This window comes from Knufia obscura (genome assembly GCF_036327395.1).
Source record: "Knufia obscura strain CCFEE 5817 isolate CBS 148926 chromosome Unknown scaffold_3, whole genome shotgun sequence".
NCBI lineage: Eukaryota > Fungi > Ascomycota > Eurotiomycetes > Chaetothyriales > Trichomeriaceae > Knufia > Knufia obscura.
In genome coordinates this window covers 312,622-326,912 of record NW_027042689.1, presented here as the reverse complement: position 1 = coordinate 326,912, position 14,291 = coordinate 312,622, and the positions used below count along the sequence as shown (strand labels likewise).

The following is a 14,291-nucleotide window of genomic DNA, read 5'->3' as shown; positions in this document are numbered from 1 at the left end:
AAAAGCGAGAAGCGCTTCGGCGGTTGAGATGTCGGAGGTAGTGGTTTCGAGGGGGCGTATGGAAGTGTTGGAGGAAGGTAGTATCGTGAGGCGCCCGAAGAGTAGGAAGCCGGTCGTGCCGTTGCATTGCTGGGGCTGAGGGAAGGAGGATCGAGGATGTAGGTGTACATACCATTCACCTAGAGCGGAGGGTGGGCGCGTAGTCCTTTAGTGCTTCCAATTTGTAGCCAAGTAAGTTTGAAAGAAAGACCTGAAGCATGGGATGCTTGCGCGTTAGTAAGCTAGAGAGCAAAGGCTCATCATGGGAGGAGCGACAAGTGAAGGAGGGACGATCCTTTTTTCAAGACAATGTATTTTGACCTGATCATTGAATCTGATCTCTGCTCAGTGCTCTATGCTAATCAGCATTGTACAAGTACTGCATCGCACGCGTCGCAAACAATTTTTTTGGTGGAGGTCTGCGCAATGCCATCAACCCAATGCTCAGCCGATGGTGCACCCTCCATTTCCATCCACATTTCATCTTTTTTTGACTTCCTTCCATACCATGGATAATTCAACCATAACGCAACAATCTTTTTCAGTGTTCGCCACCAGCTCCTTGCTCAATCAATCAATAGAATCAAATAACCAATCCTCAATCATCCCACCAAGTCCCACAACCATCACCAACACCTTGACCTCCCATCCCAGCAGCTCAACTCCGCACCGCCTCATTCATCGTTCCAGCCACAAGGGCGAACAGAGGATAGTACTTCGTGAGGACACATCTGAGAATCATGGAAGTAAGTCGACAGGACACCTGATCCCCTCCATCCAGCTCATCCACCCAACGTGACCATGACCTTAGGACAAGAAGGCCAATCAGTGCCATATCAGCAGCATTCAAAAATGCTGACCTGAGATGACACCAAACTTTCTCCTTGTCCACCGGTCTGCCATCGAGGTGCAGTGAGGCAAAGATTGATATGGCGATGCCTTGTCGTGTATTGTGTGTGGGCGTGTGCCACGGCAGGATCTCCACCACCAGAATCGAAGTCGCAATCGAAATCAAAAATCCAGATATCGTTGTGGGTAATAGCTCAGAGCAGCTCAAGCTCAATAGTGTCTTCTACGGCCAATATTTGTGCTGGTATCATATTCCTCCTCTTTCGTCACCACTGAATATGATTCTCAACACTGATTCAACATAGTATATTCTTTCATGTATTTTTTCTCCACCTCACCGCCTCAGCTTGATGCTAGGCTTCTATTGGTATTGAGGTGGTGGAGGGTAGTGGTACCCATTACCGCCGCCTTGAGTCGTACCCGTCGGGTCGAAATGGAAATCATCGAAGTCAGGGTTGCTCAGTTGGAGGTCGAAGTCGAATTCGTTGGGTAGGAACTGCGGCGGAGCCAGCTGCTGGTTCTGCGGAGCGTAAGTGTAAGAGGGCGGGTTGTTCTCGAGGTTGACATTGTTTGCGACCATGGTGTCATCGGCACCAGCCATGACTGGTAGACCGTAGTTGGGGGTGTCCCGAGAAGCGTCGTCCTGCTGGTTGAATAGAGCGGCAAACTCTGTTTGGGACATTATCTGACTCTGGTTGGCTGTGGGTGGTGGAGGACCTGGATGAGGCAGGTTTGACGTGGGGAAGTGTGCCACAGGCTCGTAGGTTGTTTGTGTCATCTGGTAGTGTGATTGATTTGCGCCGCTCATATCAGTGCTGGAGGCTTGAGGGTTGAAGGCATTATCAACACCGGCGAAGACGTTGCCATCGCCGTGGTGGTTGCCAGTATTATAAACAACATTAAGAGGACCGCTCTGAGGAACAAAGTTGGCGGGCTGAGCGTTGAAGTTGTTTGGGTACGAGTAAGATGTGGCGCCCTGCTGCTCATCCTCGTAGATATCTGGCTGTTGAGGTTGGACACCCGTGCCGTGTTGGTTGTTGGGATAGTGTGTTTCTGGCGAAGAAGAATGATTACCATCGTTGGCAGGAGCATGAGGAGCCATTGGTGGCAGTATGGTCTGCGCCATACCTGGTTCAGCTAGGAGACCGTCGTTGGAAGTGGCAGCTGGTGGTGCCACATTCTGCTCATCACCACCATAGCCGCTGTCAATAGTGCCTTGGCTGTTCTTTCTGCCATCTTCAAGTGTTGGGTCAACATTATCAGGCACCTTGCGACTACCTGTGGCTCGGCTAGCAGGTGTGGTATAGTCAGCATAGACAACGTGCTGCAACACCTCGAGAGCTTCGTTGGCCAATGGTCGGGCGATCCATGCCTTGGCTTCGGCAGACAGGTTTGGAATGTTCTTCGTGACCTCGACATTTTCGACAAAAGCACCATATCGCAGAAGCATAGCAGTGAGGTGTCGCTCAATACGTGCTAGCTCTTGCACAGCATCGGCGAATGTATCTCGTGACTCCCGAAGTCGGTCGAGCTGCTTCTGCAGGTCTGCGGCCTTTGGTGACTTCCTTCGAGTCTTGAGCTCCTTCTTCAGCTCGATGATCTGCTTGTCTTGTGAAGCGATTGTGCCTCTGTATCGGCGGGCCTTGGCCGCTTTTCGCTCTCGCTCTTGATGTAGCTCTTCTCGAGTGAGGTCTTCATATTCCTTCTCCTCCAAAGTCTCGGGTTCTGCGGCGGAGATAGTTGGGGAGGTGATCGGCGAGGGTTCATCGTCATCGTTGGTGAGGTCGATGATCGGAGAAGTAGTGGGAGCGGCATCTGTGAAGGTGGTGGTGGGCTCGGAGGCCAAGGAGCTGGGGGCTGCCAGGTTGACGTTGATCAATTCATCAGGCAGTTGAATACCAGGGGCGTTCTCTTGAAGCCACTCAATTATGTCGGTGCGGTTCTTCTTCAAGATGGCGTTTTCTTTAGTGTGCTTCGACTGCATTTTCTGAGCAAATTCGATGCTTCTTTCAGCCTTCTTGGCTCTTTCTTCAGCCGCGTTGATCTGCTCTGACAAGTTCTTCACGAGCTCGGAGTCCTTGGAAAGGAATTCTCTGTTGTAGATTGGCAAAGGCTCGGCATTCTCGTGCTTTTCTTCCCATGGTAGAGAAGCTCCGGCGATGGATTGGTCGTCTGCAGGAGATGTGCCGATTCGTGGGGTGCCGCGATACTCTTCTGGATAAGCAGGTGTTCCATCATGAGCGTCGGTCGAAGAGGAGGGACCATATGTCTGCTGAGTGGACGGGGCGAAGTGGTTGTATTCTGTGATTGTCAGTCTACTTTCTGAAGCCTTGTGTGTTCATGCTCACCATCAACGAATCGCGAAGGAGGTCGACCACCAGGAATATCCTGCGCAGAAGTGTGTGCTGCAGGTGTAGAAGCCTTGGAGGCCGGAGTAGACTTGCGCAGGCCAGACCCTTTGCCTGATGGTCTGCTGCGCTTCTTGGCTGGAACGCCTGCAGGAGTGACAGGGGCAATCATCTTCTGCCGCTTCACAGCAGGGGCGTTGGTGGTGCTCGGCACCAGGTCGACGACGGGACCGGCGCCTTCCACGGATGGCGCAATGCCAGAGCCGTGTGATTCGTTGTTGAGGTCTATTCATTGTCAGTCGCAGGTCACCAGTGACATTTTTCTCATTCAATGCTTACCAGACTCGTATTCATCTGCCCTTCGCTTTGCGGCCATATTGGCTGGCTCCATATTGTCACTCATTCGAAATTGTATGGTCAAGCAACAAGCGAAAGAGTGAGAAGAGGATAATGGGAGGGTGATGAATTGGTAAGAGAAAGGCAAGAGTAAGTGTTGGAGAAATTGTTCGAAATTTGTAGTCGACGATGTCGCCGACTAGATCGACGAGCAGATCGAAAAACTCACGCTAGAGCGACGGTGAAGTGCAAGTTGACGTCAGATCACCCAAAACAACGACGAAGTGGTAGGTAAACCGAGATGGCGGGGAGATTAGTGACGCGATAAGCGTGTTGAGCCGTGTTTACACCGGTGGTGGTAGGTGGGAGAAGGTGGGAGGCGGGCATACTTCACCATGGTAGAAGGCTGTGGTCACAGAGCGACCAATAGAAATCAAAGGATCAAAGATACTACCTATCGAAGTGCCTCACCGGACCAATAGCCGATCAGTAGCATTCACCGGCCTCCTACCTTCCCTTCACAGGTCACGGGCCTCAGGCACTCAATGGCCTGAACGCCTGTGCTATGCAATTCCGTCCACAATTCGTTCTGTAGAAGGCGCTCCATCATCCCTTGGCATTATACTTGTCGTTGAAGGCATTTACGGCTAGAAGAAGTTAGCATGTTCCATAATGGAGGACAATAGTGCGGACTTACCAATGGCAATCTGCCTGTACAACCAATTTCTGCTTCCTTCATCTTTGATAGGGATGAAAGGACCATTAGCACCACCCTTCAGCCCAACACTCATCCCTGTTCTTTCCTTCGAAATAGTCTGGACATCGGTCAACTTGACCTCCCAAACTGTTCTCAGTTTCTGTGCTCTAATCATCAACACTCGTTCGTACGTAATCATGACCAACATCTCCTTTCCTTCAAGCTCAAGATGAGCAATATAGTCCTCATTGAAGAACTTGCCGTCATCGCAGGTCTTCAGCCAGAATTGACCAAGTGCTTCTCGCTGCGAGTATGGTCGAACGATGCCATCCATACCAATGAACCGAGTAAGGCGTACACGATCGAGCCCTTCAGCGTCGAACACAGTAGTGGTATTCCTCACTCCTTCAGCAAGATTGCTAGCGAGATCAAAGGCACCAATTGCAGGCTTCGTAGCGAGGCCAATAAATCCCTTTCCTACACCCTTCACGAAGCCCAGAGCTCCTTCCTTCTCCGCACCCTCCAGTGGATGCCTAGCAAGACCGCCAATACCTGAAGCCATACTTGAGGCAAAGGCGTTCCCACCAGATGTGACACCATAAAGAGCATGCTTAGGTCGGTTCCTGCTCTTGGCCATGCGCCTTGAATCCTGAAACTCCTTGTCCATAGATGCAGCAGCCAGACCTTTCGAAATCGAGCCGGTGAACTTGGCCATACTGTCACTGAAGCCGAATACCGACTTCTTGACAAAACTGCTGGCACCTTTTGCGAAACCCAATCCGAGCTCCTGCGGCCGATCGGACATGATAAGTCCTTGGTATGGCTCATAGAAGATGTCGACGAAGCCTGATGAAACGTTCTGGAACAGGCCGACAGGGTTTCCAAGGAAATCGGCGGAACCAAGAATAACGTGTATCTGTCGGAGGACTTCCTGTGTATAGAAAGATTGGATATTGGCCATGAGCGCAGCTATCGGCATTCGAGCATTCTCCAGCATAAGTGCGTTCAGTCTGATCGGGGCATCGTTGACGTTGCCGATCGACATAGTCATGACATTGACGAAGAACATCAATGGATTCGAGCTCAAAGTGTCTTCGGCGTTAATGCGTTCTGTTCGTACGAAGGATAGATCGAGCTGCATTGGCTGGAGGTGCAGCAGTTCGAAGTAGACGTCCTGACCTTGCTCTTCTTTGGTCGGCTCAGGGACACCAAGATTCTCTTCGCAAAGCTTGCCTTCTTTCTCTTCGGACCACGAGGCGCCAGGTACCTTTGTGAAGTCGAGCAGAGCAAAGATGAAGTCTTCGTCCAACTCGATCGTGATTTGCTGGAGCAGCAACGTGGCATACTTGATGTACAGCACACCGTAAGAGTCATCCTTGACACGAGTAACCATAGCATGGAAGATTGGATGTGCTTCCATTTCCTTCCCTGTCTTTGGCACAACACTCGGATACAGGAGAATGGGGAAGATGCCACCGTAGAGCTGATTGTCCATCTGAATCCATTTGACGGTCATATTCAGGGTCTGGTACAGCTTCGAATCGCCGTACTTGAAGTCGATATCTCTGAAGGTCAAGTAGAGCAGTTCCCTGAGCTTGCTGTTCACCAGAGATATGCCGACACCGGCAAGCCGTAGCTCAGCCTTGAAGTTGACCTCTGACTCGATTTGCTTGACTTCGAATCCAGAGTTGAGACTTGTGCTCGATGCGGTCGAGGAACCTGTCTTTGATCGGTACAACGATGTTGAGGCCTTGTAGTTTGACAGCACCAGCGTGTTTGTAGGTCCATCGGCCACGATATTGACATCCACGATCTTTGGCGGAAGGCCAGATTCTGGTGGCGGCAGTCTGATCGGGATGAGGTTGCCGATCTCTTGCAGTTTGACATAACGTTCCTTGCCGCGACAGGTAAGGACGAGCTCCTTGTTCTTCGAGGCTGGATAGTCCCAAGCATATGGCATAATGCTGCGAGGTGGTAGCTTGTACCGGATAGGCTTCCAGCCACTGCCTCGATCTTCTTCCCCATCTTCACTAACGTTTGGGTTTGCTTGGAAGAACAGAAACTCTGTGTCACTTTCGTTGCGCATCGAGAATGGCCAATGCTTGGTTTCGAGGCTGAAATGCAAGAATAAGGTGGCATTTTCGAGGATAACTTCGACTCTGACAAGACGCTGCCGCTGTCCGTGCTTGGCAAGCTTAACGTGTGCCATGCCTACGTTAGACATGTGGAAAGGTGACGACCACTGATTGTTCACCCCTGGAAAGCACATACACAACTGCTTTTCCAATCCTTGTGTCATGAAGTAGACTGGCAGAAGGTCATTGTTCTTCAGACGGAGAATATCTGATGAGCCAGGTTCTCGAAGTTCAAGGTCTTCACCGATTTTGTTCTTCAGGACGAATCGTGGCGCAACGGTGACAACCTTGCACAGGTTGTACTTGCCGTCTCCTTCAGCCACCGAGACACCAGCATGAAATTCTGTCTTGTTATTGGCAGCGGGCAAAACGACCTCATATGTGCTACCAATAGCGTCGAAGGACTGAGGTTTGCTCCATGTCGATTCACCTATCTTCAGCATCGAACGGTTCTTCTGGTCATCGCTCGGGTATGAATAGAGGTATGGAAGAGCTTTGTGCCGATCACCTGATTGTGCTCTGACGCCTTGCTGCGAAGCTGTCTTAGAAGAAGCGCCGCCCCAGCCCGCTTTGCTCTGGACCTGCATCTCTAGTCCTGTTTTGTTTAGAATGACATACGGACTGTATATGGAAACCTTGAAAGCACCACCACTGTCCTTGATATTAGTGTAGTGTAGTTTGAGACGGAGTTTTCCATTCTGGTCGTCCTTGAGATGAATCTCTTTCTCTCTTCTGAAATCTTCTCGAGTATGACTGTTGATGATAGCAAAGTCGCTTTGTGTGTACACCGTATCCTCAAGCTCGACGCTTAGGAGAAGGAGGTGAGAAAGCTCGACCACATGCACAGGACTGACGCCGCCCCGTCGAAGGAAGTTGGTCCAGTCCTTCTTTGTATTCTTGTCGTATATGCGGTATTTGAAGTCGAACGGTAGCAAATTCTGAACCTCGACTGGTGCTGAGATTTGTAATCTCATATATGGATAAATCTTGACCATAGGGTCCTTTTTATTGTACAGAGCGTTCATCTGGAAAAAGAAAGGTGGCGACTGGTCTCGGCTTTCTGAACGACACGTAATCGTTCTCGTCGGCTTCTCGATTAATGACTTCCAGAACAGCTTCTCATCTGACCAGCTGTAACCGAATCCCTGATCAGGTCGGACAAGCAAAGAGTGAATGAAGCATGCTCCAATAGGTGCTGGCTTGCCCTCACCTGGTGCGACCTTCTCGATCTTCAGGAGATTGCCATCTTCCGGGCTGAAAACACCAACTTCAATCGGTATCTGAGTCTTGTTTTCGACCAGCAGAGGAGATCTGAAAGTGATATATTTGACGTTGTCTGAACCAAGCTTGACTTCGACAAGCATCCGGTGCTGCACTTTGTCTTTCCTTGGCTTGAGGTTGTACAGAGCCTCTCCTTCTCGGCTGACTGGGATGCGGCTTATGCTGTCAAAGCCACTTCCTTCAATTTTGATGCCCACGAGACCCGCATTGCCTTCTGGAGTGAGGTTTTCTCGCATAGATGTAGCATCCTCGAAGCGCCAAGCTTTCTCTTCGCCATCGGACAGCTTGTCGGCTGATGCATTTTCGTTTTTCTCGTCCGCCCATATACTCAGATCGAATCCGGTGTAATTCCGAATCCGGTAAGGCGCATCTTGAATCCTTGGCTTCGACAAAATATCCTCATCGCTGGTCAGGAAGTCGAACGACTTAGATGCTAGTGCTATCGTGGCGGAGGTGATCGTGAGTTCCAGATTCTTATGCGAGTAAAGCTCCATGGACATCAGCTCCGGATCCTGCTGTTTGGCCATATGGAATCCTAGCTGCCAAGGTTCGATCAACGGCTCCCACGCTGATTTGGAGAAGTTGTAGACGTTGATGAATGTGTTCAGCTGGGTATCAACATTCATGGCGCCGGTCCAATCTCGAACGTTGACGTCGAACTTCTTGACACTGAAATCGAGGAGAGGCAACTCATGGAGATCCCCTATCAAAATGACTCGGATGCCTTCAATTTGTGCTGTGAGCTCTTCTCGCTTCATCACTATCGATTGTTTCGGCGGTCCTGCAGGCTTGCTCGGTGCCTTCGACACCGACTTTCTCCGACTCTTGGCTGTGCTTCCTGCCACTGACTTACGCTTGGTCGAAGGCGCCTTTGTGCCCGACTTCACTTCTTTGAGCTTCTTCGGCTCATCGTCTTCCTGTGCTTGTTGTTGCTGAGCCATGTTCGCTGTGGCTTTGTTGACAATCTGCATAGCCAGTAATATGTCGCGAAGGGATAAGCGCAGAACTAGTGGCTCGATGTCAATGGTGATAGAAGTGAGTGAGGAGTCTTTGCCTTGGGACCTGCTGTCCATAGACATCTGGATGGTGAAATCATCGAGGATACGTAAACGACTCGAATCGAACTTGTCCATTCGGCACAAGAACATGCCGATCTTTGTAACTTGTAATGTAGTGGCGTTCTGCTGAGATACCATGATCTCTTTGGTACCCAGAACAATGGCTTCGGTATTTGATATTGCTGGGTTCGCAATGACGATAACCTGCGCGTCCACAATATTGATGCGGAACGAGGTCGTCATAGCAGATGGTGCCTGGTCCTTGCCCTCAGCGCCACTGATCTGCTTCTGGCTATCGTCTTCGGTGTCGGCATCAGCGCCACTAACGTCTCCCAAACCTTGCTGCTCGGCGATTGGTTTAGGGTCGTTCGCTCCCAATGCCGTGTTTGCGAATGCTTGTAGCGCGAACAAGTAATCTAAGGCGACGATGATGCGAGGGCTATCGATGGTGAGCACGATGATCATATGCTTGTCTGCACCTCCAGACATTGATACGCTGGCCATGAACTGCTGCTGAACATCACTGTTGATCAGGGACATAATCTTCCGAAATTTGTTTGTCTCTTTCTGACGGCTGTCACGAATTGTGAATGATTGGATTAGCAGCTCAGCCTCCATAGCGCCATCACTGATCATACGAAGCTTCACATTGGTCTCGTTCAGCGCGAACTTAGACAAGCTAGCAGCTGCCATGTCATTGGTAGGACCATCTTCAGTTGCAAGGAAGAGCTCTAACCCGAACATCTGAGCCTTAAACACCAAGTTAAGCTTCGTCCATGTCTCGTTGCTCGACCCAAGTTCTGGTCCCTGATGTGAAGGCCCTGACTGATCTGTCTTATCCTCGTTATCGGTCTGTGCTGATTTGACAGGCGAGGTCAGAGAGTCCGGCAGCTCATCGGCCACCTCTTCATCAGATTCGGTCTCTGTGGCGAAAGCAGCGGGTATTGTTTTCGAAAGCTCCATCAAAAATTTGAATTGTGTTTGAGAGATTTTAAGGTTGACCGGCGACATCGACCCATCAATCTCGAGATCTGGCCGCTCCAAGCCTGCTTGGTGTTCGAGGTACCTAATCTTGAAGTCAAGGTCGACCTTCTCGATCATTTCTAGGGTTTCCTCCTGGTCATCGTCGTAGTGAAACTGGGAGGTGAGGCGGATCTGTCGAATACCAGCGGAGAGCTTATTCACCATCGGACCGCCCTTCTGGCCCTGAATTCCGACGAATTTGTTGCTGGCGTAGATCTCACCCAAATACGCTGTGAGCAGATCCCTTGGTCGCTCGCCAACCATGGCTCGAGGAAAGACCACAATGGGCGTCTTCACGATTATATCGAAGTGCATTTTCGAAGCGTTCTCTTGTACTTGAGTCGCTTGGTTTGCAGCTGCTTGGCGGGCTCCGTTGAAAATAGCCTGCATCTTGCCGAACTTGACGCCAAATTCCATGATCTTGCGGAATGGCTCTTCCATGAAATTGATTTTGATCGAACCTGATCGAAGGAAAATTGCAGCATCATAGCCAGGATAGTTCTTCTCTTCTGCATTGAAAGTTTGATACTTGAAATCGGCAAGCTCATCTCCCTCAATGGCTATCAGTCGACGAAGGGGAGAGTCGTCGGGAGCTCCTTGGTTGACATCGTCAATCAGCGACAGGCTGCCTAGTCGTGCCTTGACATCCATTGTGCCGCCTGCGAGAAGCAAGCCGACGTCCCCAGAATTCAAGGACAAGGTCGCAAGTCTCACGCCATCGTTGTTGAGGATAAGTGCAATACCCTTCAGTTGTGCTCTGATGCGGATTTTGTCACCTTCAGACTGCTGCTGCTGAGCATTCGGCGCATGCGTATTGTGAGCGGGTTCTTGTTCCAATGCTTTCTGTTCTTGTGGCTGTAGTGCTGGTGTATCTCCAGGGCCGGCAAAGGTGGTCAAGACAAAGTCAAGTAGCGTGAGGAGAGTCTTCCGTGTGACAATCACGTTGATCGTTGATATATCGACATCCAAATTCGTAGCGATGCCCTCATATGTCGATTGAAACTCGGGCGATTCGGGGTTGACCTTGATAAATTTGACAGTAAGCAGGTTGGCGTCTTCCTCAGCTTTGAAGCCCTTGGAGGAAATAATCTGCTTGAACTCCGGCAACGGCTCTTCTTCAACATGATCATCGATGTACAAGTGCTGCAGCACGACTTCAGCCACCATGTCGAAGGGTCGAAGGTAGAAATCAAACTGGAATTGTTCTGCTGTCAGCTCAGCTAGAAGCTGGTCAGGTTTCGTTGCATCGTCTTGAGGATCAGCTTTGTAGAGCGATGCCTGGAGTTTTTCGACAACAAATTTGAGCTCGAAGGTACGCTGATGGATATTCGCAGGCTTCTCCGGCCGGTTCTTCTCAGGCTCTGACTTAGCAAGAGTATTGCCGTTAGACTCCATATGCTCGTCTTCGGTATCAGACTCATGGTCGATGGCTGTCTCTGTTGGTCGCTCAAGCAGCTGTACTGACTTACTCCTGGCTCGCGCATCTGATGCAGGTGCAAGTGGTTTGGCATCTGTAGCGTCTTCCGGCTTCTTCTCATCGGCATCGAATTTCGGTATCGCGACCTCGATCAGCTTCATCAGGCTCTTGTATTTACGATCTGATACAGAGGCATGTAGAACAGGCAACGTGCCTGTGATTCGGGTTTTGGTGATGTTAGGGTCCTTCGGTATGATCGAATTCTCGAGCAGAAAATCCATGTTGATGCGCTCCACAATGTGCATGTTCTTGGAGTGGTCGGCTGAATCTAGCTCAGCTCTGGTCGCCTCAATGCCGGGTCCGATCAGCACCTGAGTCGACTCTAGCTTGAGATTGAACTTGTCGTACATAAGATCCTCCAATTGCTTGAAATCAGCATCAGAGTATTGGCTCTTACGCTTGGACTGTATGTCACGAAGAGTGTCTTTGTCGATCAAGTCACTGCGCAAGCTCAGGTGACCAGCATCCACTATCATGCACAAAGTGCTCTCTTCTGTTATACGCTCTGGAATGATGATAATTGGAGCTTGCAGATCAATATTCGCATTGATCGTCTTGTGTTCTTCGAGTGCAAACTCAAGGCCGGCCCGAGTCTGCTGCCGTATCTCATCAATAGATGCTCCTGCAGTTTCGAGAAGTGCTCCGATAGACTCCATCTGTCGCTCTGGGGGCTGGAAGAAACGTGCTATTTCCACCACAAATTTTGGGTTGTGTATGAATTCAAGACTCTTCAGCTTCAGCATGATCGCAGTGTCAGCACTTTCGTCAAGAGGATTGTTCTCAAACACAAGATGAAAGAGCTTCCCCTCAGCCTCGTCATCGGTCTTTTCGTTGTCCGACTTCTCCAGCCCACGGTGTTCTTCAGCCTGGGGTTCATCTTTCGCTCGTGCTTCTGTGCCCTTGACCTTGACGATCTGAGGGAAGAGACTGCCCTCAGTGGTGCCGTCGTAGACACGAAGGCCACCCAGTTGGAGGTCTGCGAACAAGGAGTCCGGTCGTTGAAGAGCTTTTGCCTGAAAGTCGTCGAACACAAGCTTGAGTACCTCGTTGGCCTTGCCATGCGGATCGCGTTTCAGAGTAAAGCTACCAGTCCTTAGGTTTGACTCGACTTGTAGCTTGACAGTTTCACGTGGCACATCGACGCTCTCAGCAATGGCCTTCTTCTCATCCCAATCAATGGCCGCATAGAGCTCTTTTCGTTGCTGATCAGACATTCCAGCTTCTTCATCATGGTGTTCTTCTTGCTCGGCTGGCTTCTTCGAGCCCCACACCCATTGTCCCCAGGTCTGCTTTTGTGCTGGCTTCTTGACTCCTACATTCTCTTTGCGGAGTTGGTTTCGTGCAAGTGATCGCCAGAACCTCAAATCTTCGTAAGAGCTCTTGAACTCGAGGTCATCGTATTCTTTCTTTTCTTCTTCTGTGAACTGCTGTTCCTTCTTTTTCTTCTTGAAAAGCTCAATATAACGCAACCTCATATCACGTCGCTCTTTGATATAAGCCCAGGACCACATCTTGTTGCGATCGTGTATCTTGTTCAGGACTGCCTTTCCGGCGAACCTCACCCACTCCCGAGGGGCTTCCTTTGGTGACTTTTCCGGCTGATCCTTTTTGTATTCTTGCTGTCGGATAAAGTAATGCATCAAGTCCACAAGCATGAGTGCATCGCGGTACTGATCTTCGTCGATGACGAAGCCTAGTTCCTGGAAGAGCAGCCTGGCTTTGACTTTCGGTCTATCTGCCTTGCCACTTTTATCCATCTCAAGACCAGCGCGGCCGCTGACCGGCTTCAGCAGATACTGAGAATTACTGGTGTTCTCGATGCCGTCTCTGAAGCGTTTGACCAGATCATCGATCTCCAACCCCTGAGAGCTGTCGTCACCTCGACCAGAGCCGAACAAATCAGCGTCACTATTCCAGTACATAGCCAACGAGTCGAGTACGGCAAGTTTGTGAGTTTTGTCGGCTGTGGATTGGGCAAAGGTGGGCTGCCAGTTCTCGTCGGTGGTGACTGCGCTCATCTCCTTGAGCGTGAGACCTACGGCAAAAGCGTGTCCAGGAGTAGCGACTGCGTCTTCGTAGCGAACATGGACGTTTTTGATACTGACCTGCAAGTTGTCGACGATGGCTGTAGTCAGGCTCGCAGTGAAGCTTTGCTGCTTCTTCTGCTCCTCTTGACTCAGGCCCTCCGTATTGCGTTCCTTCAGCAGCTCAGCACTTTCGAGCTTCTCCAACTTAACGGCCACTGCTCGCTTTTCTTCCTCCTGAGCATCGTAATTGTCCTCCATCTTCGGGGCGGCCAGCAGATAGACATCTTCAATGTTGACGCGGACAGGTTTGCCACGGAGATTGGACCATGGTATGGACAGCGTCAGATTCCCAAGCCGACCTTCGACAACATTGATTGGTAAATGCAATTGGTCAAGAGCTTCACGGCGGAGTTCTAGGTTCCGTAGCTTGACGTCTCCAGACCAGATACCGACGTTGAGCTGTTTGGGATCGAAGTTCTTGACGTACATGCCCAGAAACCTGTTGAGCAGGTTGGCTACCAGGCCTTCCAACATCTTGGCTGTTGGTGACCGTAACCCAGGTCAGGGATGATTGGTTATTTCAACAGCCAGGCAGTGACATCGAGGGGTGGTGACTGGTTGTATCCGTGTAGTTGAGGAATACTGGTATCACTGTGTTTGGATGGTCCCCTCAAGAGAATAGGAAACATACAAGCCACTTTCAAAGTGTGGCGCAAATTGAAACGATGGTCAAAATCTGCCTGGAACTGAATCAAAGTGTTTCGAAGTGGCGTACAGCGCGATTGGGTATTATAGGATCAACGAAACGAGCTGGTACAAAACAACCAGCATGAAGTCAATCAACAACAATATTAACTTTCGTGCCCGCCTACTGAAGGAGAAGATAACAGAGTACGTGCTTCTTGAGCAACGCGTCAAACCTGGCAGATGGAGATGGGGCAGTCGGTTTCTGAGGTCTCGTTGTTCGGTGTCTGCACGGTGACGTCGTGGGGTTTCCGAAAGTGAGGTTTGCCGACTCGGA

At 50.4% G+C, this 14,291-nt stretch overlaps 2 protein-coding genes across 2 annotated transcripts; both read right to left on the bottom strand.

The window, feature by feature from the left end:
- Positions 1-1,249: 1,249 nt before the first annotated feature.
- On the bottom strand, positions 1,250-3,612 carry PMZ80_003188 (uncharacterized protein; the record flags this gene model as incomplete). Its single annotated transcript, XM_064871617.1, has 3 exons — positions 1,250-3,189; positions 3,237-3,521; positions 3,576-3,612. 3 exons carry the CDS (start codon positions 3,610-3,612, stop codon positions 1,250-1,252), a joined length of 2,262 nt encoding a protein of 753 aa, XP_064731997.1.
- A 566-nt stretch (positions 3,613-4,178) lies between these two features.
- VPS13 (Vacuolar protein sorting-associated protein 13) lies at positions 4,179-13,804 on the bottom strand (the record flags this gene model as incomplete). The annotated part of the gene is made up of 2 exons (XM_064871616.1): positions 4,179-4,219; positions 4,270-13,804. The coding sequence occupies 2 exons, from the start codon at positions 13,802-13,804 to the stop codon at positions 4,179-4,181; spliced, it is 9,576 nt and encodes a 3,191-aa protein (XP_064731996.1).
- Positions 13,805-14,291: the final 487 nt, after the last annotated feature.